This window comes from Gymnoscopelus braueri (assembly GCF_963280865.1).
Source record: "Gymnoscopelus braueri genome assembly, chromosome: 14".
NCBI classification, from domain to species: Eukaryota; Metazoa; Chordata; class Actinopteri; order Myctophiformes; family Myctophidae; genus Gymnoscopelus; species Gymnoscopelus braueri.
In genome coordinates, this window is record NC_137619.1 from 18,438,256 (window position 1) to 18,462,691 (window position 24,436).

The window sequence follows — 24,436 nt, forward strand, 5'->3', positions numbered from 1 at the left end:
CACCACTGGTTAATCCACACACCAAGGGGGTAATACTGTTATGTACAGACGAACGTGCAAATATATGCTCTGCAAAGGCCTGTTAAATTTCTCAGAGAGTCCTGAATGTCCATGTACTTTGTTGGTGGCGCCAAACATTTTATTGCAAACTCTATATGGATCACACTAGGATTTTTAATGCTAGTGTGATCCATATAGAGTTTGCAATAAAATGTTTCTGACTATGATTCTCATTATAATTCTGAAATATATCTGAAATATATCTGAACTGGCATGTTCTGAAAATGAGAATCCCTAGGTGACTGCGAATAGTGCTGCGTTTGACCCTAATCTAATGCAAGACCAAAGGGGGGTCGAGGCAGAGTTAAGACCAAGAATAATTGTTTATCCGATTTTGATACCATGACTAATAATTATTTAACAATTTAATAAAATACAAATAGAAACCTAAGATTCCTGAAGAAGTCTTGTGTAATGAAACAAAAGTATGTGGATCATATTACCAGTGTGTAAACCTCATTATTTCATAATATGTTGATCTTCATTCATTTGTCCTGCATCTGGACACTTAATGGTACACATCTACAGTACACTTTAAGCCTCAGCCCTGTGTCTGAACCTCATCTACAGGAATATCTAAGTTAATGCTCTATATTCTGATTCTGATTCTCGAGATACGTAGATTACAGACCGTGAATTTATTGTAAGATGGAAATTGCTTCTTTTTTTTTCTATATTAATTTGCTGTAGACCAGGTGTGGGCAAGTCATAATCTCAAGGCACACCTGTATTCTATTCATAGTAACTATAGACAATTACTGATCTACAAGTTCACAATTTAAAATATTTTGCTTACATATAGAATTTTCCTCTGTATTGGGAAATGAGTGTGTGTACAAAGTAAGTGCTGACATACCATATTAAATAATACCATCTTGTATATTAGTTATATTGCAATCCGAAGACACATCTCTGGACTTGTCTCTCATGGCACATCGTTTTGGGAACCACTGATGAAGCCTACAGTAACTGTATTGATATCAACTACTTAAACACCAGCATCCGTATTCAGGGGAAAACCTCCGAAGTAAATAGCAAATCCACGCATCGATCGGCTAATTTCAGCGAAGATATGCAATGATTTGAAGAGCGAAAACAGAAAAATCACTAGTATAGAGCCCTGAGGGACTCAATATGGGGTTTAAAGGCCAGACCACACCAATGCAACTCCTTGCAACTGCCATTGGTGATAATGGTTGCATTTGATTGATTGATTGATTGAATACTTTATTTAGAAAGACATGGTAAAAGTACACAGAAGTACAATTCACAATACAAGGTCCTCTAAACTGGATCACTCATAAAAGCACTTGGCTTATTTAAAATGAGAATCCTGTGCACTCAAATCATGATGACATTTAAGAAGACATACAAATACACACTACTATGCAGAACGTCATACAATCAGCTTACAGGTTACTGGTATGAAAAACAAGAAATATGTACAATAGACAGTTTTAGGAGGAGGGGAGGGGGGGGGGGGTAGGTTAAGACTTTGACAGGGGCCAGTTTGGAATTGCAGCCTCCTGAAGGTGATTCTTTAGGGCAGTTTTGAAAGTGAGTAGGGTTTTACACTCCTTTACTCCTTTGGGTAGGGCATTCCACATTTTTGTTGTATAGCATGAGAAAGAGTTCATTCCCTTGTTTGTGCCAAATCTGGGTTGAACATGATCAGTGGAGCTGCCTGTGGTGTTATGATCGTGGACTTCATTTACGTTTTGGAAGTATTTAGACAAATACAGGGGGATCCCAATGTTGTGTCGAATCTTGTAGACCAGGCCCAAAGCAAGTTGCCGTACTCTGTCCTCAACCCTGAGCCATCCAACCTTAGCAAAGTGAGCAGGGGTTCGACGGGTTGTATGATTGAGGCCAAGAAGTAGCCTTACCGGTTTGTTTTGGGATGTCTGGAGCCTTGTTTTTAAGGCCTTAGTGGTGTTGTGATACCATGAGAAGCATGCATAGTCGAAATGACCTTGGATGAGGGCCCCTGCGAGAATCTTCAGGGTATCTTTACTGATTAGAAAGTTGATCCTGTACAGAAAACGTATTCTTTGATTGACCTTTTTGATGACTCTTTCTGCCATCTTATCACCAGAGAGGTTTGCCTCCAAGATGGAACCCAGGTAGGTAATTTCCTCCTTTCTTGTGATAACATCGTCAACTGCTTTGACAAAAGAAAATATGTTTTTTTTTTGCAAGTTGTTGCAAGTTGCAAAGAGTTGGCCTGGCCTTTAGACAGAGGTTAATACTGTACTGGTATTAATATCAGATATAACTGTAATGATCCTGAGGGGACAGTTGTTTCAGTTGCCTTACTAATTGCAGAAGGTACATCAAGAGAGAGGTATGTCCAGTGGTGGAAGAAGTACACTGATGTATTTACTTTGTAAAACACAAAATTAAAATACTCTGTCCTGTTTCAAAATATGAAAGTATTGGCATCAAAATATAACAGTACTCAAATTTGTTAAAATGTCTAACGTTTTCAAAAATAGCAGATATACAAGCTCACAACGCGTCACGAGGCGAAGCCTCTTGTAGATCGGCTGGAGTATAAAATAGGGCTTAAGGGGTTAATGCATATTATTTTGTAATAATCTGAATTGGCAAAGTAGCTAGTAACTAAAGCTGGCAGTAGTGGAGTGAAAAGTACAATATTTGCAGTGGAGTAGAAGTAAAGAATATTGAAAATGCGAAATACTCAAGTAAAGTAAAAGTTAAAAAAAATACCTCAAAATTGTACTAAAGTACAGTACTTGAGGACTTGTACTTAGTTACTTTCCACGACAGGGTATCCAAGACATTGAAAGCCAGGCCAATTAGAGATGTGAATGTTGGAGAAACAGCACCCTCTGGTGGACATATGCGTGGACATACCAGAAATTAATCAGACAGGCAGGTGATTAACCTCAGTGAAGTTAGCGCCCCATATGACGAAAACATGAATAAGAATGGTGTCATTCTTTAGTGCTGGATTTGTGCTGCATTGTGCCTTACATTTTATAATTTGCGCTGGTATAATTTTTTTGATAATTTGAAGTTCTGTGTTTAAGAGCTTAGCTGAGCCTTGCACCCCACTTTCTTTCGGTCGAAATCGAACAAAAATTGTCTCATTCTTTAGTGCTCTAATTTGTGCCGTTGAAATCAACAATTGTGCCATAGATTTGTATATGAATATTGATATGCTTATGAGCTTTGCTGAGCCTTGCACCCCCCATTCTTTTGGTCAAAATTGAACAAAAACTGTCTCATTCTTTAATGCTCATTGTGCTCTAATTTGTGCCGTTGACATAAACAATTGTGCTATTTTATTTTCATTTCTTTAATTATAAATATTTATTTACATTTAAAAGGAGGTATTTAATGAGTGACGTCATTCTCCACCCCACCACGGCCCAAATGCTTCATTCAGTTCATTAGTGATTTCATTGCACCTGTTGCTATGCTTAGATGTTGATTTGATTATACATTACTTGCACTTGTTGAGAGAGAAAGTTTGTCCAGTGTCATCTATAGTTCAGAGAACAGCAGCATTCCTTTTTTCCAGTGTGTGTGCATTAAAAAGTAAGTCATATTATTGGTTTCTGGTTGCATATATGGCCTACTGTTTTAAAGTAACTTATGTTATTTGTTTCTGGGTTTTATACATGTTTTAGCAGAGTTTGTTTTATGTATAGGCCTAAATGGCTTTGTTTGATATTAGGTACTATGATACATGTGGTCTTATCTGTTTTTTGTTCTATATTCTTTCATGTCTAGAAAATCACACAGGTATGTGTACCTGTATGGCATTTAAACCCATTTTGATGCCTCAAAGTGACCACACCTTACCAACTTTCAAGTTAACAAATTAACAATCATTATTCACATTCATGGTTTACTACACACAAACAAAATATAGGCTACAAGGCCTTGATGAATAAGATGATGATTCTATGATGGGGTTGTTTGTCACAATGTGTCAGAGTGCATTGCTGGTTCATAACAGGCTGTTAAAATAAGTTATAAGAATGGAAGTGATACCCATTTCAACCCCAAGACCTTAAGCTTCTCTCTAGGAATGACTAGATGTGTGATGATAAGAAATCCACATCAGAGTCAAAGGTGTGACAACCAACCTGTCTCTATATCCTCTATGGTTAGGCTACCATGTCATGTATCGTTTTCATATCAAATGTTTAAAAATGTAGTAAAAAAAAATCAGCATTTTAACATACAGTACATGCTGGTAGTAAAAGGTAGGGTAAGTGATTTGCTTTGGTTAAAATAAGTGTTAAATAGCTCTATATTCTGATAGTACTCAGTGCTATAGAGTGTTTGTTCAGTAAAACTAAGGAGTCTCCTATGTCTCTCCAGCTCTTTATTAAACAGAAAATGCAGGCTCTCTCCTGATTGGCTTAAATGTTGTCATCTACCTGAAAATGTACTATATTCAGTTTACTAAAGAGCTGAAGAGACCATTGTGACCAAACAAACGCTCTGTAGTAATGATTACTATCAGAATATATTACTTTAACCTTTTTAACAAAAACTAAAAAAAATACCAAAAAATATCACTTACCCTACCTACCAAGTAGGCTACTTGCAGACGTAGTACCATTTTTATTCAGTGTTCATATGTTTATAGGATGATGTATTTGCACTGTATTAGCCATACTGGTTGTGAGGCGACAGTAGATTTATATTTTTTGATCTGTGAGCCCCTGCTATTTAGATACTGTATTACTGCCACATGACCTGTAGCCTATGCTTGACTCAGTTCCTTTAATATGCAACTCTTTGGTATAAAGGATTCTCTGACTGGTATTATTTCCCCCCAAAAATAGCCTCTCCTGGGCCTCTTCCCTGTAAAATGTCAATGAGGAGCATATTTTGAATGATCAATTCCTAGTCTCTCACACACACACACACGCACGCACGCACGCACGCACGCACGCACGCACGCACGCACGCACACACACACACACACACACACACACACACACACACACACACACACACACACACACACACACACACACACACACACACACACACACACACACACAGGTGAGGGTATGCACAATGGTTGGGTGAATGGGGTTACATGTGATGTCATAGCTAGCTGATGATAATGGCCACCTAGTGTTTACGCTGAAGGGATAAAGGAGCCCAGAGGGTCCCATGCAGGTGAACACACCATCAGACATGGCCCAGGCGAAGGCGGCAGGAGATGCAGTGAAGAGCCAGCGGGAGTGTGTGGAGATCTACTCTGATATGGCCACGGTCAGCTCCAGTGCAGGTGAGCTCATGTATTGAAAAATCCTCAGTGTTTGTTATACAGTGGTGGAAGAAGTACTCACATTTGCTAGTTAAGTAAAAGTATCAATACTGAAATGTAGAAATTCTCTGTTGGAAGTAAAAGTCTGGTAATCGAAATTTACTTCAGTAAAGGTATAAAAGTTATCAAAATATACTTAAAGTACCAACATTAAAAGTACTCATTATGCAGAATGTCTAATTTCACAAGTATTAAAATGAATAAAAAATCTTTTGAAAATAGCAGATCTACAAGCTCACAAACGCGTCGCTTCGTGACGTGTTGTGAGCTTTTAGATCGGCTATTTTCAAACAGCCAAAGTATATAGGGCTGAAGTGGTTAATGTATGTTTTTGTTTATAATAATCTAAATCTACAAAGTAACTAGTAACTAAAGTTTTCAAATAATTGTAGTGGAGTAAAAGTACAATATTTGCCTCTGAGATGTAAAACTACTGAAAACTGGAAATACTCTAGTAAAGTAAAAAATACCTCAGAATTGTACTTAAGTACAGTACTTGTGCCACTTAGTCAAACAGACCTGAGTTGAAACTGTGTAGCCTACTTGGTCTGATCTTGTTTCCTTCTACATGAAACGCAATGCGTTGTGAACTTGTTGATCTGCTATTTCTGGTGAGTGTTCCCCCCCTGAATTGAGATGCTGGGGTTGAAGTTGTTAATTTAACTCAGATTTGTATTTGGACACTCTCAGAGTTGCAAATGGATGACTTAACGCTTAGATTATAAAGATGGTAGTGACTCTGTATTAGTTAGTTACCCAGATGAAGGAGCTATGACGACAATTAAGTATACTTAAAAATAAGGTGACAATGCCTTTATTACAGTAAATCAGTAAGGTAAGGTTGAAGTTAGTGTATTAGCCACTCATCTAATACGTTTAATATAATACATTTAATAATGAAGTTAAATCTGATAAAGGTATTTGAATTATAATTGGATTAGTGGCAAACACACTCATTTCAACACTAATTCAAATATTATAATATATAAAATAATAATATAAAAGTTAAATCTGATATTTGAATTAGCGTATTTTGTCTAATAACTACCTAACTAACTAATCTAATAATACTTATAATCTAATATTAAAGTTAAATCTGTATCTCCACAAATTAAATGAAGTACTTTAATTACTGTAAATCACTAAATACACTTAAATTAATGTTAATATAGAGATAATAGAAAAGCCAAGGCTTAAAAAACACTAATACAAGTCATAACATTTTCTTTTTTCATTAGCTTCTTCAGTTAAGTTCTTCAGTTCCAATAGTCTTCTTCTCAGCATTTGCTGTTATGTGAAAGGAGAATGTCATCTCACTCCCGCAATTTGACAAATTAGTCACTTTATCAGCTATTGTAAGTGGTAATCTGGTCAAATCCTCTGGTCTCTGTTAACTTTTTCTCAGGAGATCGGCTTTGGCAGCCAAAGCCCCTCTGGCTCTCAGGTTGCCCGATGGCTCTAGGAGCCATAAAAGTGTCCGTAATCCCTCTTTTTCAACACAGCCATCAGTGAAATGTGCTCTGACAAATGTAGCCCACTTCCTGTATGATGTGAACTTAGGGAAGATGCTAAACAAAACCAAAGGAGACCAAATGAGTCAAGAAACACGAGCTGGGAGTGTTTTGACCCTTGATTCACATTTCCAATTAAAGAGAATGGTTTGCGCTGTGTCCATTCCAAGCACCGAAACTCTTCCTGTCACCCTGAACATAACTCTATAAGGGTCCATTTGGTTCCATTTGTACACTCATCTGAGTTAAATGAACTCTGAGGATTTCACTGTGTAGATATTGGAGACTCAGCCAGGAAGGGGCCTTCATGTGAGACTTCCATGGGTGTTGGACTGGCCAGGCACAGCAGGGCCTATCCGTCCCCTGCAAGACGCCGCCATCGGACCACCTTCAGCCACAAGCAGTTGGAACAACTGGAGCTGGCGTTTGGACAAAACCACTACCCAGATATCTACTACCGTGAGGAGCTGGCACGCCTGACCAGACTCAACGAGGCGCGCATACAGGTGGGGAACATCTTATGCACAGGAATGCAATTGAGTACCAAATTCCTGATGTCAAAACCACGCTTCTTGGGTCATATATTACGATTTTTCCCCATTCAAAATCCCATGGACTTTTAAAAAATCACATAGGGTGGCCATAGCTGAAAGGGTAGAGAGCCCTCCTAACAAGGGGCCAGTTACGATCCCCGGCCCTGGCAATGTCTCAAGGTGCCCCTGAAGGTACAATAGTTGATTTGCAGGCGGCTTTTTATCATTCTTTCTCACTGGATAAATTAATACTTTTTCAGTCAGTTGATGCTCCACTGCTCCAACATATGAGCAAAATGCCTGGACTTATTTTATTTAAAACATTTTTATTACATGATTTTAAAAAAAGTGTCTATGGGACTTTGGATAGGACAAAACCTTCATGACTCATGGGGTGTGTGGTTTTTTTTTGCGTCCGACCTCAGTACTCCGTATGGTTGGAGATGAAATTAACAGATACCACTGTAATTTCTCACATTTTGGTTCCATAGTTCAGTATTACTCTGTGTGTTTGCTTTTTTTATTTAACCAACTCTAAAATCAAATGTGACAAACAGAAAAATACATCCTTTAAAGGTTATATGGATGGTGCGTGTGTGGTTCATATTTGTTTAGTTTTGGAACGAAACAGCCAACTATACTGCCAACTATCAAAGACGGAGTGCCTCGGATTTATTTTCTTTGCAAGTCTGCAGTCCACACCATTTGGGAGTTAAGCAGTACTTCTTTGAAAACACTTTTTTGTTTATACTGTATCACTTCAGACCTACAGTATCTTTCACTCTGTAAACTCATCAATGTTCATGTATCTATAAAAGTTAATTATGTACAATTCTCCCTCCACCACCACCCAACTTTGGAGGAATAACTCTGAAATATTAGACCCGTATTTGTTTCATTATGAGAACAAATGCCTCTAAGGATGCAACATTTTAAGTGCTGTCATAGTGTAAGAGTGGCTCTGGAAGTAGAGTAGCTGAAGCAGCCTGAAGGTTACTGGTTTGATCCCCAGCTCCCCCTGGTTTCATCTCGAAGTGTCCTTGAGCAAGACACTGACGCCTTTCGTAGTATGTGCTTAGGAGAAAGACACGATAGAATTTCACCCAAATGCAGACCAACACATTGATTTGTTTGATGTGTCCTCTTTTTTTCTCTCTGATATTTCATCACTTCAACAGGTGTGGTTTCAGAACAGAAGAGCCAAACAGCGCAAGCAAGAGCGGGCCTCCCAGAAGGTGCTGCCTCTGGGTATGATGTCGGGACACGGGGCTCTGCTGGGCGGCATGTGTGTCCAGTCCTCAGGAATCGCACGGCAGTACTACCCCCAGGCCTTGGCACACATTCCCCGCTTCTCCACCGTGCTGTCTCCTGGTGGGTATGCCCATCACCCAGGCCCCGTCGGCCAGTGCCCGTGTCCGGCGGTCCAACCACAGCCAGCAACCCCACACCCGCATGAGGAATGGTACCACCCGCTGAGGAGTATTGGAGCTCCGCCCACCAGTCTCACATCACCTGTGTTCTCCATGTCAGCTCTAGACCCCGTCTCTCACTGGAGCTAAACATGAATAAAGAAGTAAATATTCTTTGATCTTTATTTTCCTTTTATCCCCAAAAAGAGATATGCCTTGAAATATTACACCCATGAATGTAAGTACTATATATCCAATACATGTGTGATTTAATATCAGATCAACTTTTTTGTTTTGTTTGTTTGTTTGCTTGTTTGATTTGATTTATTTGAAAGTAATAACCATACAGAATGATAAGAGTACAGGTTAAAACCATCAAGGATGAAACAAAGTCCAGGACTTATCTCCATTGTGGTCCTCACAGAAAACCTGACTCATCTAAAGTATGTTGAATAACATTCAAAGAAATCCCTACATCAGACTGGAACCTTTTCCATCAGCCATGATTTGGTTGATTTGGTTGCCGTGTCCAGGCTGTTCCACTAGATGGCACCAATGCCTGTGAAAGTTCCCTTACCTGACAGTCCTGAATTTATACAGGCACACTAGCAGTGCTATGATCTAGTGAACACTATTGTCCCTGACCAGAGTAAAGAAACTTTAAAAACACAGGGACCACTCCTTGAATAACCCTATGAATCATGGTCAGTCTCGCCAGAGTGACCCTTCCACACGGAATCAACACATATGTTTGTTTGTTTGTTTGTTTTAGGCCATTGGAAATAAAATAGCGATGTTTGGTAATATGGAATAATCTATGTTTTGGAAACATTGACTGAGGAATTTCAGGCGCCTGCAATTTTTTCAAAATGAATATTGGGTGTGTTTTTTTCCCCCCTCTCTCCACTCCAATAAAAAAAAACTTCAATAATTACCTAGAGTAAATTCAAACAACTTTGTATTTCTTATGGTATATTATGGACTGTCATGAATGGAAACACTGTCCATCTATTTGACTGTAAATTAAATTCATTTATCAAATTAGGCACACTCCCCTGGCCTATAACGATCTCACCTAATATGTGATTCAGTGTACTGAAGGGAGGCTTGACGTTTCAATGGACCGAGTTGTTCATTGCACTGTAGATAACGTTTTACGTTTTAAAGCTTTGCATGATAGAAGGAACAATCTTCTGCAAAAAAAATGTCTTGATCAGGTTGTCGATATAAAAACAGTATGGGAACGACAACGATGTCCTGTTATGTTCAACACTACTGTATGAAATATTTAGGTAGGATAGATATTTTTTACTTATTTAGGAAAATAAATAATGTATGTTTTGTAGTATTGTACACAGCTAAATCCTGAGTATTAATTTAACTGTGTAAACACTGATTTTACTGTACATGAATCACTTATCAAACAACTTGCATTTAATAAATAATTAAAAGATTTTACTACTGTGTGCTTGTTCAGTAGTTTGGCTCAAACAGACAATCTTAGTACACAATTTTGTACAAAGATTTGGTGATGGGGAACAATAGATGAGATGAACATCTGTAACTGCATTTGACAACATTTAATAATAGATCACATTCCAGAGACAACACAGTTGTATCTGCCAAAGCTACATGGTCATTTAAACATTTGCATTCAAACAACCTCAATTAATTGGACAAACAATACTGAATGACAAAAATATAGATCATCTGTAAGAAATAACTCATAATATAGTACAGATGGACTGACCGCACAAATGGGTTTGGTCACACAAACATTATATAAATAACTGTTGCTGTAACAAGCTGCTAATATTTAGAGCGAGAGGACTCAGGCTACATTATTTGTGTAACGGTACACTGAATAACACCACAGCTTTACTGGAAATGCCTGAACCAAACATTTACGTTTGAATCTTACAGTGGGAGAACACTGCAGCGGATCAAACAATGATCTACCAATATGCCGTGAAGACTAAATGACTGAAATTGACAGTGTCATCTTTAGTTCTAGGTTATCCACTGATTAAGAATATTACACATGGCTCAGATTTACATTCATTCTGTGATGACAAATTAAGTATCAGCTCGCAGGAGCACAAACAGCGGTTCGGTTAAGGTAGACTATGCTAGACTACGTTGGAGATGCGTGTGTGTCATCTCACACCAGTGGTTCTCAAACGTTGTCATGTCAAGGAGGACCCCTCAAATCAATGTATGTATTGTGTATTTGGCCTATTTTTCAAAAATAGTAGATGTACAATCTTCTACATCTATTTTTGAATAGCAAGTATAAAAATATGGATAAAGTGGTTTAAATGATTGTGATGCTGCTACCGGGGGGCCGGACCCCACTTTGAGAACTACTGTCTTACACCATCAGAGATTACTTTTACAGCAATGACAGTGAATGTAACTTGTGCTGCGTTCAACACGATCGCTAACTTTCATTAAGAAGGTTGTCAAGTGGCTCTGGGATGACACTATGGCATGTCACATGAAAATCCACATTGCTCTGAATGTCACATCAGCTGTCCCTTTAAGAAGAAGGAAACCATCTCATGAATTCAAGAATGATAGCTAAACGCAGCATTAAGCTCTCTATGCAAACTTCAACACAGACAGTAGAAACCTCTAGTAAAGGCCACTTTAAAGCCTAATTTATACTTCGTCATACGACCGTGTAGCTCTGCGGAAACAACACATTTTCAACAGAAGAAGGGGTCCAATGTGGCGTGGCTTATCTTGGACTGCATATCGTTGCTGTCGGGCAGAAACCTTGTACCTCCATATTTCAACTTTTTATGTTTTTTCATAGAAGAGTGTCACACAAAAGTAGTGAAAATAGCAGATCTATATCGGGCTATTTTCACAAAAACTTTTTTAATAAAAATGGAACCGTTTTGGACATACAAGGTTTCCACCCTAATATGTCCAAAACTGTTTCTTTTCAGGATTCAATTAAAAAAATGGCAAAAGTAGCTGATCGACAAGCTCAAAGCGGTCCGCTTCACGCCGCACTTCGAGTTTGCAGATCTGCTACTTTTGTGTGACGCTGTAAGTATGATGATCAAGTAGGGTGTTAATTTACGAAATAAATAAATAATAAATAAAAAGTTATAATATGGAGATACGAGGTTTCTGCCCTACTGCGACGATGTAGTCTGTCTGAGGCCAGTGACGTCCGTACTATTACGTCAGTCTCCATATTTGGGCACGGTTTCAATCCGTTCTGACCGCTATCAACTTCCATTACAAAATCAAAAGCTGAGATTAGCCCTGGACACACACACACACACACACACACACGATTTCCATCAAGCAACATGGTCGCACAACAAAGTACAAATTGGCCTCAAGACAGTTATTAAGTCCCCCGTTTGTCTTAACATCTCAAGAAAGCAATGAGGCGACATGATGAATCCTTTTGCTTGGTCCACAATGTTGAATGTCAATGAAGCAAAGGTATTCCTTTAGCTAGGGTATGATCGATTCTGATTCAGTCCCTGCATGAATGCACTACAACAGGGACCTGGCAGTTGCATTCATCACACTGTGTGGGTGCTATTGGGCTATCAGGGTGTTTTAAGCACAAGGCACAATTTCTACAGCGACTTCCTGTGCGACATGGATTTGACGGAGACAGGAATCTATAAAGAAGGAAGGACCAGAAAATGTCACTTCACACGCTTGTGAGAATACATTAGAATAAACAGTTTGGAAGGCATTTGCAGAATCTATTTCCTATTCCTTGCTATTACTATTTCATTTCCAAGGCAGTGAACCGGGCTCTAGTCTCGTCTGCCATAAAGTTACATCAAAACCAACTCAAGAATTGACGTAGCTGTTAATGATGCTCACGGACCACATGAACTACCAACAATTCTTGTTGCAATACGCAGAGTCAGAGGAAAGACCAGGCTGTAGCCTGCCTGTTCCACCACTACGCCAGCTTTTCAGTTGGGCTCTCGAGTACGCTTGTACAGCCTTCTTGACACTTCCTTCTTTATAGATTGCTCGGGTGAGGTTGTGCGACACTGACACACGACCCCAGTAGTGACTGTGTCGTCTACCCTTCTATTCCAGTGACTTGGCAAACTCAGCGTAGTCTATGTAACCATCGTTGTTTTTGTCATCGTCTCTCAACACATCATCGATTAGGTTGATGAGGTCCTCTTCTTTCATTGGCTGGCTGTCCTCTCCTCTCTCCTGATGGAGGAAAAGGACATCTTTGTTTAACTGCTTTCAACGTGGTGTCCCCATTTTAGGCATGACCTTTATAGGCAACTTTTTCAAACATAGAAAAAATATAATTTGAAAAAAACGTCATTTATACTGTGTTGTGTGAAAATAGCTGATCTACAAGCTCTCAATGCATTGTACATCTGCTATTTTGGAAACTTTTTTTGCCCAAAATAGGGACACCAGGTTGAAAGTGGCAAATGTACAAAAATGCATACACACCAGCTGTGTAAAGTACATATACTCAATTTTGAGGTATTTTTACTTTACTGGAGTATTTCCAATTTTCAGTACTTTTACTCCACTACATCTCAGAGGCAAATATTGTACTTTTACTCCACTACAATTATTTGAAAACGTTAGTTACTAGTTACTTTGAAGATATAAATTATTACATTATAAAACATACATTAACCTCTTTAGCCCTATTTTATACCTAGGCTATTTGAAAATAGCCGATCTACAAGCTCACAACGCGTCGCATCGCGGCACGTTGTGAGCTTGTAGATCTGCTATTTTCAAACATTTTAGTACTTTTACTTTTGGTACTTTAAGTATATTTTGATACCAATACTTTTGTACTTTTGCTCAAGTACTTTTTGAATTCCGGACTTTTACTTGTAACAGAGTACTTCTACATTGCAGTATTGATACTTTTACTTGAGTACTTTTTCCACCACTGATACACACCTCTTTGTGTACGTGTGTGATGGCTGTGGCCAGCTCCAGCCCATCTAGCAGGTTGTTGCCGTCATAATCGTGCATCTTAAAATAATGCAGCTGGAGTTCCTGGTTTGACATCTCTTTCTCTGGTTTGTTTATCACTCCATCTAAATGCTCCATGATGTGGCTTTAGGAAAGACACAGGAAACAGAGACATAGAAACAGTCAGGGGCCATTTGATAACAATCATCCATAGACAGAGGAGTTAGTCATATTATTTGGAAAGATAGCCAGACAGGATATCTTCTTCAAAGTTTCCATTTCATGCCACGCTTTTCTCTGAACATAACTTAACTGGATTTAATGTTTTCGCATCATTCACAACGATCACCGCTAGTGGCTTTTCTATACGTGTAACCATCAGCAAGACTATTATCAAGGTTATCCCTCACAATAGCAAACACCACAACTGAAATGACAGCATTTGTGAATTTGTAATAGTTTTCATCACAACACCTGCATTCTGCAAGAATGTACTGTATTTACTAACGGATTTCCCAGATCTGCACGGTAACCCAAACAGCCAGCAAGGTTAAACAAACAGTGTTCAAAGTTCAATGTTCTATGCAAATAGGCCAGTGCAGGTCATCTCCCACAGAGCACAAATATGAGGAGTTTTTTCTGTTACTCACTCTTTGTCCTGCACCATGTTCTTATCCAGATGACCGTGAGCATGGTTCTGCGCATCATGTGCTACATTCTCTGGGGCCTCTGGCTCCGCTTGTGAATGGACACACAGTATATAGGAGAGGAGGAGGATTAGACAACCCCACTCCTTATAGTTGTAGCTGCCCCTGGAAGTTGGTCTCGTCATTCTACAAGACAAATTGAAAGAGGGAGGCACAGACAAACTTAGAAATAGATAGACAGATATTCTGTGTCTCTATGTATTTATAATTGTATAGCTATACAGATAGAAACACAGTTGCAGTTAGAGGCTGATGATATGACAACATCACAGCCTGGATCTCAACTAGGCTATGTTTTTCATTAACTTAGGGTATGGGGATGAATTGAATACACAGACAGGACCACAATGGAAACAAGCCCTTAGGGCTTTTTGTGTTAAAGGTTTTAGCAACATAGTACCATCGTACCACTGTACTATTTGCAAATAAACTGTTGAAGTTTAAAGCAGAGTTCAAGGAGCTTTAGTGGTGTACAAATAAACTACATTGGGGACCCAACTACAGGATGCGTAGTGATGATAAAAAGTACAGTAATCATCAAACACAGTGAACACAACCACAAACACTGGTGGAAAAAGTACTCACATTTTTTTTACTAACTTAGTAAAAGTATCAATACTGCCATATAGAAATGCTCTGTTGCAAGTAAAAGTCCGGAATTCAAAATGTACTACAGTATAAAAGTACAAAGGTATTGGCATCAAAATGTACTTAAAGTACCAAAAGTAAAAGTACCCATTATGCAGAATGTCCTATTTCACAAGTATTCAAAATGCATATCTATTGAAAATAGCACATCTACATGTATCAAAGCGACACGTTGTGAGCTTGTAGACCTGCTATTTTCAAATAGCCAAAGTATTAAGTATATAGGGATAAAGTGGTTAATGCATGTTTTGTAACAATAATAAAAATCTACAAAGTAACTAGTAACTAAAGTTTTCAAATAATTGTAGTGGAGTAAAAAGTACAATATTTGCCTCTGAGATGTAGTGGAGTAGAAGTAAAAGTACTGAAAATTGTAAAATGTACTTAGTTACTTTACACCACTCTCAAAAACAGTGAAAACACACCCACAAAGCAGTAGAAACATACATACACTTTGGCTAACACCAGTGAGAGGAGCATATAAAAGGCTCTGCTAGCAGCATGAGTCTAATAATCAAGACTATTACATTACAACATAATGCAATACAAGTTACACTACACTCTACACAATGTGCTCCAACATGACAACTACAGACCATAAACCATAGTAATACAAGCATAAAGAGAAAAGTCACCTCTTTCGTGTATGTTTCCTGCAGACTGACTCATCCGCTGTCTTTTTTGGCCGCCGCGATTCGCCGTAGTCACCTTTCAACTGTGGGACACGACAGCTAACTCTGATTGGACAGCATCACATACGTCAGCGCCATGGATCACACGACGGTCGTCTGTCACCGGCGTCATGGATGAACTTCAACCTGGTGTCTGCACTTTCTCTATTTACATCTACATAAACGTTCAGATTTCAAATATAAAGGGCTTACCTCATGGCCACGGATGTTAAAATTGTGTTCGGGTCCTCAGAAGTACCCGTATTTTCCGTATTATTTTCACATTAGCATTTTAATCCGATCGGTGTTCATTTTCTCCGTTTTTTCGCCATATGCTTTCAACTACGCGATTCTATTGGTTGGAAGGTGTATTGCACTTTGATACATTATAACTATATGAGAAAATGGCCATCAATCGGATTAAAATGCTTTTTATTGAACAATACGGAAAATACCGGTACTTCTGTGGGTCCGAACAGAATTGTAACATCCGTGGCCATGGGGTAAGCACTTTATATTGGAAATTTGAACGTTTGTGTAGATGTATGGACCAAAAAGAGAGAAAGTACAAACACCAGGTTGAAGTTCATCCATGACTGTCATGATATGACAGTCATGTTTCAGGGCTAATACGTCAGCGAATGCCGTGCGTGCAGCCATGGCAACAACAACAGCCGCTGCGCTGAAGCTGTCATGTCCCACACTCACACATTACTGTGTTGTGGAACCGTGTGTGTGTGCGTTTCATTTGAGGGGCATCATAACGTGCATGACCAGTCAGATGTCCAGTTTCCAGAGGGACAATGACGCCGCTAAATCTCTTTTCAAACGACTTGAGGTTTCTTATATGTCGTGGTGGTGGTGGTAGACACATTAGAATCCCAGTAATGATCCCCATTAGCAGTGGTGTAAAGTAACTAAGTAGCCTACATTTACTCCAAAACAAGTACTGTACTTTTACTTTTGAGGTACTTTGACTTTATTTGAGTATTTCCAATTTTCTATACTTTACTTCAACTCCACTATACATCTTAGAGACAAATATTGTACTTTTACTCCATTCATTTGTTTGGCCGCTTTAGTTGTTTCATTGTAGATTTGTATTATTATTACAAAACGTACATTAACCACTTCAGCCCTATTTAAACTTTGGCCATTTGAAAATAGCCTATCTACAAGCTCACAATGCCTTGCCATGCCACACATTGTGAGCTTGTAGATCTGCTATTGTGTATTACCATTAACATATAAACGTGTTCTGAAATTAAAATGTTAAGCGACGTTCATGTTTGTTTGTGTTTCTGTGAAATAATTGTGTTGTGATTTGTCTTTTTAGACGTTTCCATCTTGTCCAGATGGAGGCGCCGTGTGCGCGCAAGTTACATTCAGTGTTTCTTTGAGATAGTGCATAATAACTTGAGTTTGAAACATAACATAATAACACATATAACAGTAACACCAGGTTGAAGTTCCTCCATGACTGTCATGATATTATCAGGGCTCGTCTAAGAGCCAGAGCCAGGCACAGGATTTCTGCCAAATTGATTTTCCGTTGATCGCACCAATGAAAGCACTAAGTGATGGACTGTAAGGACATGGGGAAAACAAAGCATTTATGACTCTATCCGTCCATGTATCGCTTTATATTCCAAGGTTTTGTCTCCGATTCACAACATTATCTCACATGTTCTCAGTAATCCCACAAACTGATCCAGTTAACGGGTTAAAGGAGGAGATTAAGGGCTTGTGGCTTTAGGACAAGACATCTTTTTAGTTTAAACTCCCCCAGACCCCTTTAAAAGAGTCTGCATGCAGGCTATTCTATTCATTTATATAGCCTACCTAGGCTAAGGGCGGCATAGACAAATATGATTAATGTGTTACAGATTTAGGGTGCGTTCGGAAATACAGCACTGAGCGCACTGGCCAATACAAACTAATAGGCGAGTGTGCTCCGGTGCGCAATTTCCGAACGCACCCTTAGATTCCCAGTGGTGGAAAAAGTAGGCTACTCATATGTTTTACTTAAAGGGATACTTCACTTTCACATAAAATAAACATTAAAAATATATATTAAAAAAAAATGAAAGAAGTTATGGCAAAATAAAGGCCCCCCTCACACATTAGTAGGACACTGAAGGGGCCATGAATTTTCCATTACTTTTTTCATTTATTTTTAATATATGTTTTAAATGTTTCCCCCCGCCGAAAGTGAAGTATCCCTTTAAGTAAAGTATACTCTGATACAAGTAAAAGTTAAATTTTCTTAAAGGTACCAAAAGTAGAAAGTAGCCTATACTGAAAATTGGAAATACTCCAGTAAAGTAAAAAACGCCTCAAAATTGTACTTATTAGCCTACAGTACTTGAGTAAATGTACTTTACACCACTGCAGATTCCTGCACACCACGAAACCGAAAATATAGAGCAAGCTCTCACATGGTGTCCAACCTAATTATTTACATCTCGCGATTTAGTTCCACAGTAAATTACAGTGAAATGCATACCTAGGCCATTATATCAATTTGATCGGCACTCAGTTCATAATTTAGTCAATATAGGCCCCTACTAAAACGTTTATATTCCCGTTGCCCGTGTTCAGCGGCTTTTCAGTTAGAATTCCTTAATAACCTAAAAGTAACTTAATATCTGCTTGGTGGTGATGATGCCGTATTGATTAATGTTCCTACCCTACCACTGAAATTTTAATCCATCCTCATAAACTTTGTATGAGCTCCTCGGTGGTTCTCAAAGTCGGGTCCGGCAAGTTCGGCAACCCCCAGGGGTTTTGCTGGGGACCCCCTGTAACCGGACCCCCTGTAACCCCCCTTTGCTGGGGACCCCCTGTAACCGGAGGTGTGCGGGCAACGGCTCGAAAGTAACATAGTGTTAAGTTAACGCTATGTTACTTTCGAGCCGTTGCCCGCACACCTCCGGTTGTTGCACAGCCTCTCGTCTTTAGTAAAAAAAAAAATACACTTTCTCTACTTACCAAAACAAAGACGGTTTTAAGATGCTGAAAGACTATTTTCCTTAGTGAGACCACTCGGAGATCCCCACCTCACGTCTAAAATACACATTTTGGCCAGAAAAGAAAATACTTCACTGGAAGGAAAACGTTTTTTGTTACTGCACTGCGCCCCCTATAGATCTTGTCAATAGAAAAAAATCAATTAACCAAATCTGTAGAGGGCGCAGTGGAATAAGTTGAAAATTTTTCCTTCCGGTGAAATATTTACTATTCTGGCCAAAAGGTGTATTTTAGATGTGAGGTGGGGGGCTTCGAGTTTTCCCACTAAGGAAAGTAGGCTTTCAACATCTTAAAACCGTCTTTGTTTTGGTGAGTAGCGAAAGTATAATTTTTATTTTTACTACAGACGAGCGGCTGCGCAGCCTGCGCTACCGCGGGTCTTCTGGGAAAGTACCATAGCGTTAAGGAGAACTCCTTCTAACGCTATGGACCAGAGCTACCTGCATGATGGCACAAAACCTTTTCAGGTGTGGGGGTGAGGGTGGGGGGGTTCGGTCCGCGGCCAAATAGTAAATACATATACATTTGGGGGTCCTTGGCATGAAAAAGTTTGAGAACCACTGCTCTCTATAGAATGCTCTGCCTCTCCCGCCCAGTCCCTGCAGCCTGTGTGAGATTACACATGTATTTCTCCCGGTGTGTGTGTGTCAGTCGGCGGTGGAGTTCAGTCAGCACCGGTCAGACAGCTGCATCATGGCATCCAGCCGGGTGTCCTTCACCCAGTACCGTCTGGAAGCCGACATAGAGCGCTACAGGGCGGAGTGCCAGTGGGACAGGATGCCCACCATGGTGGACCAGCTCCTGGCAGCACGGTTCCACGAAGATGGTAAGTGATATACACACACACACACACACACACACACACACACTCACACACACACACACACACACACACACACATACACACATACGCACACACGCACACCTGTAGGCTTGCAGGCGTCTGTTGTTATGTTTGGGAGTCTTTTCGTCTCTTATCTAAACTCACAACATCGCCAAAGTTGAACTTTGTGCTCTCAGATACTTGGATATTATTATGCTACTTTTTAGGGCACTGTTTCCCAAACTGTGGGTCGGGACCATTTGTGGGTCGTGGATCCATTTTCGTGGGTCGCGCGAGTAAATATCCCTTTGTTTTTTGTTTCCTAAATTTTGTCATTAATTACTATTATTATTACATATTTTGTGAAGATTTCCACCAAAAATCACACATTTTCATGAGTTGAAAACAAATTTAAAGATTTTTTACAAAATGAATTTCATGAATTTCAAAAATTCCCTAAATTAGAAAACAAAAGTTTTAGTAGTGAAAATAGCAGATCTACAAGGTCACAATGCGTTGTTGTAAGCTTGTAGATCTGCTATTTTCACTAGTTTTGGACCCAGGCAAACATCTGATTTCTCTTTTGGGTCTTTCTTGAGCTAAAAAGTTTGGGAACCAGTGACCATGTGATCTCTAGGGGACTTCTTCCTCCTTCTAAACATACAGTGAGCAGCCTGTGCTGTCTATCGACTGTCTGTCGCTAAAAACCATGGCAAATCAAATTCTCCTGGACCTCGGACAACATGCAGGTCAACCCCCCCCCCCAGTGTCCTTGTCCTCGAAATTATTCTACATAGTAGTGGGTGAGCAAACATTTTATGTAAACACGCTTATCATTGTGTAGCTCAACACTGTGAGCTGGTGGTAATTCACCTGTTGGTCTCCTCCCCTCACCTTGGTAAAGTAAATATGGGTTGAGTTGAGCCACATGCCACACGCACACACGCACACACACACACACACACACACACACACACACACACACACACACACACACACACACACACACACACACACACACACACACACACACACACACACACACACACACACACACACACACTCACACACACACACACACACACACACACACACACACACACACACACACACACACACACACACACACACAGACACACACACACACACACACACACACACACACACACACACACACACACACACACACACACACACACACACACACACACACACACACACACACACACACACACACACACACACACACACACACACACACACACACACACATTATTGTGTCAACCAGCCCATGATGACCCAACATACTGTAGTGGCCACCTGCTTACAGCCAGTATGACTGTGTGGAAGAAGCCTACTCACAGTGGTGGAAAGTAACTAAGTACATTTACTCAAGTACTACAGTACTACAATTTTGAGTATTTTACAAATGTCAATACAAAAGATTTTTGTTTTTTTCTTATTAGTAAAAGTAGATATACCAGAATGTCACAAGTAAAATCCTGTATTCAAAGTCTTACTCCAGTAAAAGTACTAAAGGATTGACATCAAGATATACCAAATCTAAAAGTGCTCATTATGCAGAATGGCCCATTTCACAATCATAATAGTTATGCATCAATGCCTTCATCATGTTAATGTTGCAGCTGGTAAAGGTGGGGCTGATTTTAAATACTTTATGTGCTTCTCGGTAGCTTAACGATCATAATTGATCAGTTAATGTATGCTTTGAAATTCATAATCTAAATCTGCAAAGAAACTAGTAACCAAAGCTGTCAAAAGTTTGCCCCTGAGGTGTAGTGGAGTACAGTAGGCTGTAAAAAGAAATACTCAAGTAAAAGTACTTAAAAATTGTACTGAAGTTCAGTACTTGAGCAGTTCAAAATGAGACCCACTCCAGGCCTGTATAATAATGTTGCCTCCCAGACACATGGAATAAGTGATGCATCTTTCAACACAGTCATAAGTTAACTAGTTGTTAACTATCTCTGCCAGTGCCTCCACAGTTCCAGTTAAGTTAGTGTAAAAAAATAAAAATGTATTGTCGTTAGTTAAAATGTTATTAGAACATAGTCCTCAACACTACCTCTTATATATTTTCTTTCACTGTTGAGCCATTTAAAGAAAACAAAGATTTTAAATCATTAAACATCTTGTACTGTGGACTGTTCCAAGGGCTGAAGCTCGCCTTCCCCCCCTGGCCTTGCTATTGCTGATAAAACTGACAGGCAAGTATGTCATTTATACCAGTGTCATAAACATTTGTCACAGGCTTGGCGTCAGAACACATACACAGTCAGGGGAAAACAGGGAAGAGGACTAAACAGGAAAGCTTTAATCCAACAGTGTGTGTTAGTGTGTGTTTGTGTGTGTGTCACACAATCATACACATTCACTGCTCGCCACTGACTTGGATCCCGGCCATATCAAAATAGACTGCCATAGGCTATTATGCTGCTTCTTCCTGTGAGCTATAACTTGCTTGCTGTAAATCAGTGATTCTCAACCTTCTTAATTTCAAGGACCCCCAGTTTGATATGCATTAGCCACGGACCGCCATTTGATACATTTGTTTTATCTCCCAGGGCCCCAATCTAAGCTGTAAAATCTGCTGTGTTTATTTAACTCAGAGAGTGTACAAATGGAACCAAATGGACCCGTAATTCTAATTATTTGATACTTTTACTTAAAAGTACACTAAAGTGCATTATTTCTAAATAGAGTTTAGGATTCATGTGCATATCTTTATGTTTACCTCTCGCAGAGTTGGGGGTGGTGACTCTGAGGGGTTTGCTTGACCTGAATCTAAACGGAATGCATGTATATAAATGGACTTGCATTTATATAGCGCCTTTCTCCAAAGCGCTTTGTAATCTATTTCACATTCACCCATTCAAAAGCCTCCGCACGCTCAAAACTGTGAAAAATCTCTGATTCTTTTATTTTTTATAAATATATAGCAAGCTTTCGGTCATAGAGCTTCTTCATAGACCTTCCTTTCACACGTTCACATACTGTACCGACTTCAGAGGAAACCATGCAAGGCACCAACCAACCTGCTCATCGGGAGCAGTTAGGGGTTCAGTGTCTTCATATCAGGTTAACTCGTAACGTTTTCATTCCCTCCCTACAGATGACTTTGGGACTCTGCTATTGGCCGAGGCCTTGTTGGAGGAGTGCCTGCAGGAAAATATGGACCTATTACGGAGCTCCACACCCCTGATGGACAAGACCCAGCCCAAACTGTCCAGCGCCAAAACTCATCTCAACACCATCCTGAGCCGAGGGCGTCTAACTGTCAGTCCCAGCTTCTTGTCTGTTTCCTTCAACCAGTGGTCCGGGGACCACCAGTGGTCCTTGAGGGGGTTCTAGGTGGTCCCCAGCTAAATGATAGATAGTTGGTAACCAAATGGACCCTTATTAGATCTTTAACTCGAGAGCGTAAAATGAAACCAAAATGTTTACATTTTACGCTCTCAAGAGTAAAATTATTGTTAAACGTCTGCATTACTTAATTTACAAGAAGTCTACACAATTAGAGAATGTAGAATAAATAGTCTAAGTTTTGGGTCTGAGAGGCTAAATCTCATCAAATGGTGGCCCGTGGCTCAAATGCCATATAAATAATGGACCTTGATATGAAAAAGGTTGAAGACCACTGCTTTACAGAATGAATCTCTCCCACTTTATTTGCTTGTTGTAAATAGTTTACATGACACAATTTTTTTAATAATATTCTCTTTCTCATGGTCCCAGTAACCTGGCATAAAAATCCCTCCACCTTTCTGTCTGTCTGGGAGTGTTTCAGTGTTATGTTTTGGGATTCCTTGGACCGTATGGGTTAATGTCACAGCTTTACGGCTCAGGATGAGTTTGAGGTCTCTTTGTTGGCAGCCGGCCAGTACTAGATTTATGTCAAACCATCATCATAAATAACCCATAATCAAAACATGTGGATGGCATTTCACTTCATGTTGCCCAATAAGAATTCAGAATATTAACAAAAGTCACTGTCTAGAAAAACGTATCGACAGGAAAGAGGCAGAGGAAGAAATGGTGAAATCATTTGGGGCAGTACGGGTGGGGCATCAGGCTACTGTGGCTGCAGGGCATATCATTTTTTGAGGGGCATCCAAACTGAGGGGGCATGGCAGCCATGGCCTCAATGAAATTCCTGCCCTGACAACAACACTACTGATTAGTGTAACTGAGATTTGCTGGAAAATATATTTTTGACACGCAATGGATTATCAACTATGATGATGGTTTAATGATTTGGCATTTCTTTCTTTCTTTCTTTCTTTGAAAGAGACCATGTACAATATTAAACATAAATGTTGCCATTTGATGTACAGTACCAAATTTAGCTTCAGCTAATTGTCATTGGCAGGTGAATAGATAATATATAAGCCACACAATCCACAATAACAATACAAAAGTACAGCACATCATGACACATAATAGGCAATAGACATTGGGGGAAGTGTAGAAAGGCATATGTGCATAAAAGGTGGCGCATTAAGATTACGATTAGCTATGGAATAAAATACAATCCAGATATTAGTTATTACATGTTTGTTTAACCTTAAGCTTTGGTTGTGAAGCTGCTCAAGGAACTGCTACCATTAATAACTTCCTGAAGTGTATTCCAATTGCTAATATGTGATGGACAAAGTTCTCAACCCCAGACCTTGAGTCAAAGTATAGATACTCCTCGTCAAATATTACTCAATTTCAAGTGAAAGTTAAAGTACTGTAGTATTTGCTTTTAAAAATA

The 24,436-nt window shown here is 39.5% G+C and overlaps 3 protein-coding genes across 3 annotated transcripts in view; 2 read left to right on the forward strand and 1 right to left on the reverse strand.

Annotated features, from left to right (window-relative positions):
• Positions 1–5,247: 5,247 nt before the first annotated feature.
• Positions 5,248–8,983, forward strand: prop1 (PROP paired-like homeobox 1; the record flags this gene model as incomplete). The annotated part of the gene is made up of 3 exons (XM_080449617.1): positions 5,248–5,341; positions 7,168–7,397; positions 8,603–8,983. The coding sequence occupies 3 exons, from the start codon at positions 5,248–5,250 to the stop codon at positions 8,981–8,983; spliced, it is 705 nt and encodes a 234-aa protein (XP_080305743.1).
• Positions 8,984–10,398: 1,415 nt separating this feature from the next.
• On the reverse strand, positions 10,399–15,815 carry mcfd2 (multiple coagulation factor deficiency 2, ER cargo receptor complex subunit). The gene is made up of 4 exons (XM_080449394.1): positions 15,771–15,815; positions 14,431–14,613; positions 13,766–13,925; positions 10,399–13,042 (listed from the first exon to the last, which is right to left on the reverse strand). The coding sequence occupies exons 2-4, from the start codon at positions 14,610–14,612 to the stop codon at positions 12,911–12,913; spliced, it is 474 nt and encodes a 157-aa protein (XP_080305520.1). The 5' UTR covers position 14,613; positions 15,771–15,815; the 3' UTR covers positions 10,399–12,910.
• Positions 15,816–19,501: 3,686 nt separating this feature from the next.
• Positions 19,502–24,436, forward strand: part of ttc7a (tetratricopeptide repeat domain 7A) — a gene marked incomplete at its 3' end in the record, with an annotated part of 30,179 nt that continues 25,244 nt past the window's right edge. Inside the window, exons 1-2 of the mRNA XM_080449618.1 lie at positions 19,502–19,662; positions 22,793–22,956. Coding sequence (XP_080305744.1) covers positions 19,530–19,662; positions 22,793–22,956 — 297 coding nt within the window. The 5' untranslated portion in view covers positions 19,502–19,529. The remainder of the gene's footprint in view (positions 19,663–22,792; positions 22,957–24,436) is intronic.

Bases quoted from the DNA above. Each gene is read 5' to 3' on its own strand.
- mcfd2 (XM_080449394.1), bottom strand. From the start codon at position 14,612: ATGACGAGACCAACTTCCAGGGGCAGCTACAACTATAAGGAGTGGGGT. The intron at 13,926-14,430 runs GTGAGTAACAGA...TCTTTCCTAAAG, and splicing joins AACATGGTGCAGGACAAAGA to CCACATCATGGAGCATTTAG. The intron at 13,043-13,765 runs GTGTGTATCAGT...TTCCTCCATCAG, and splicing joins TCACACACGTACACAAAGAG to GAGAGAGGAGAGGACAGCCA.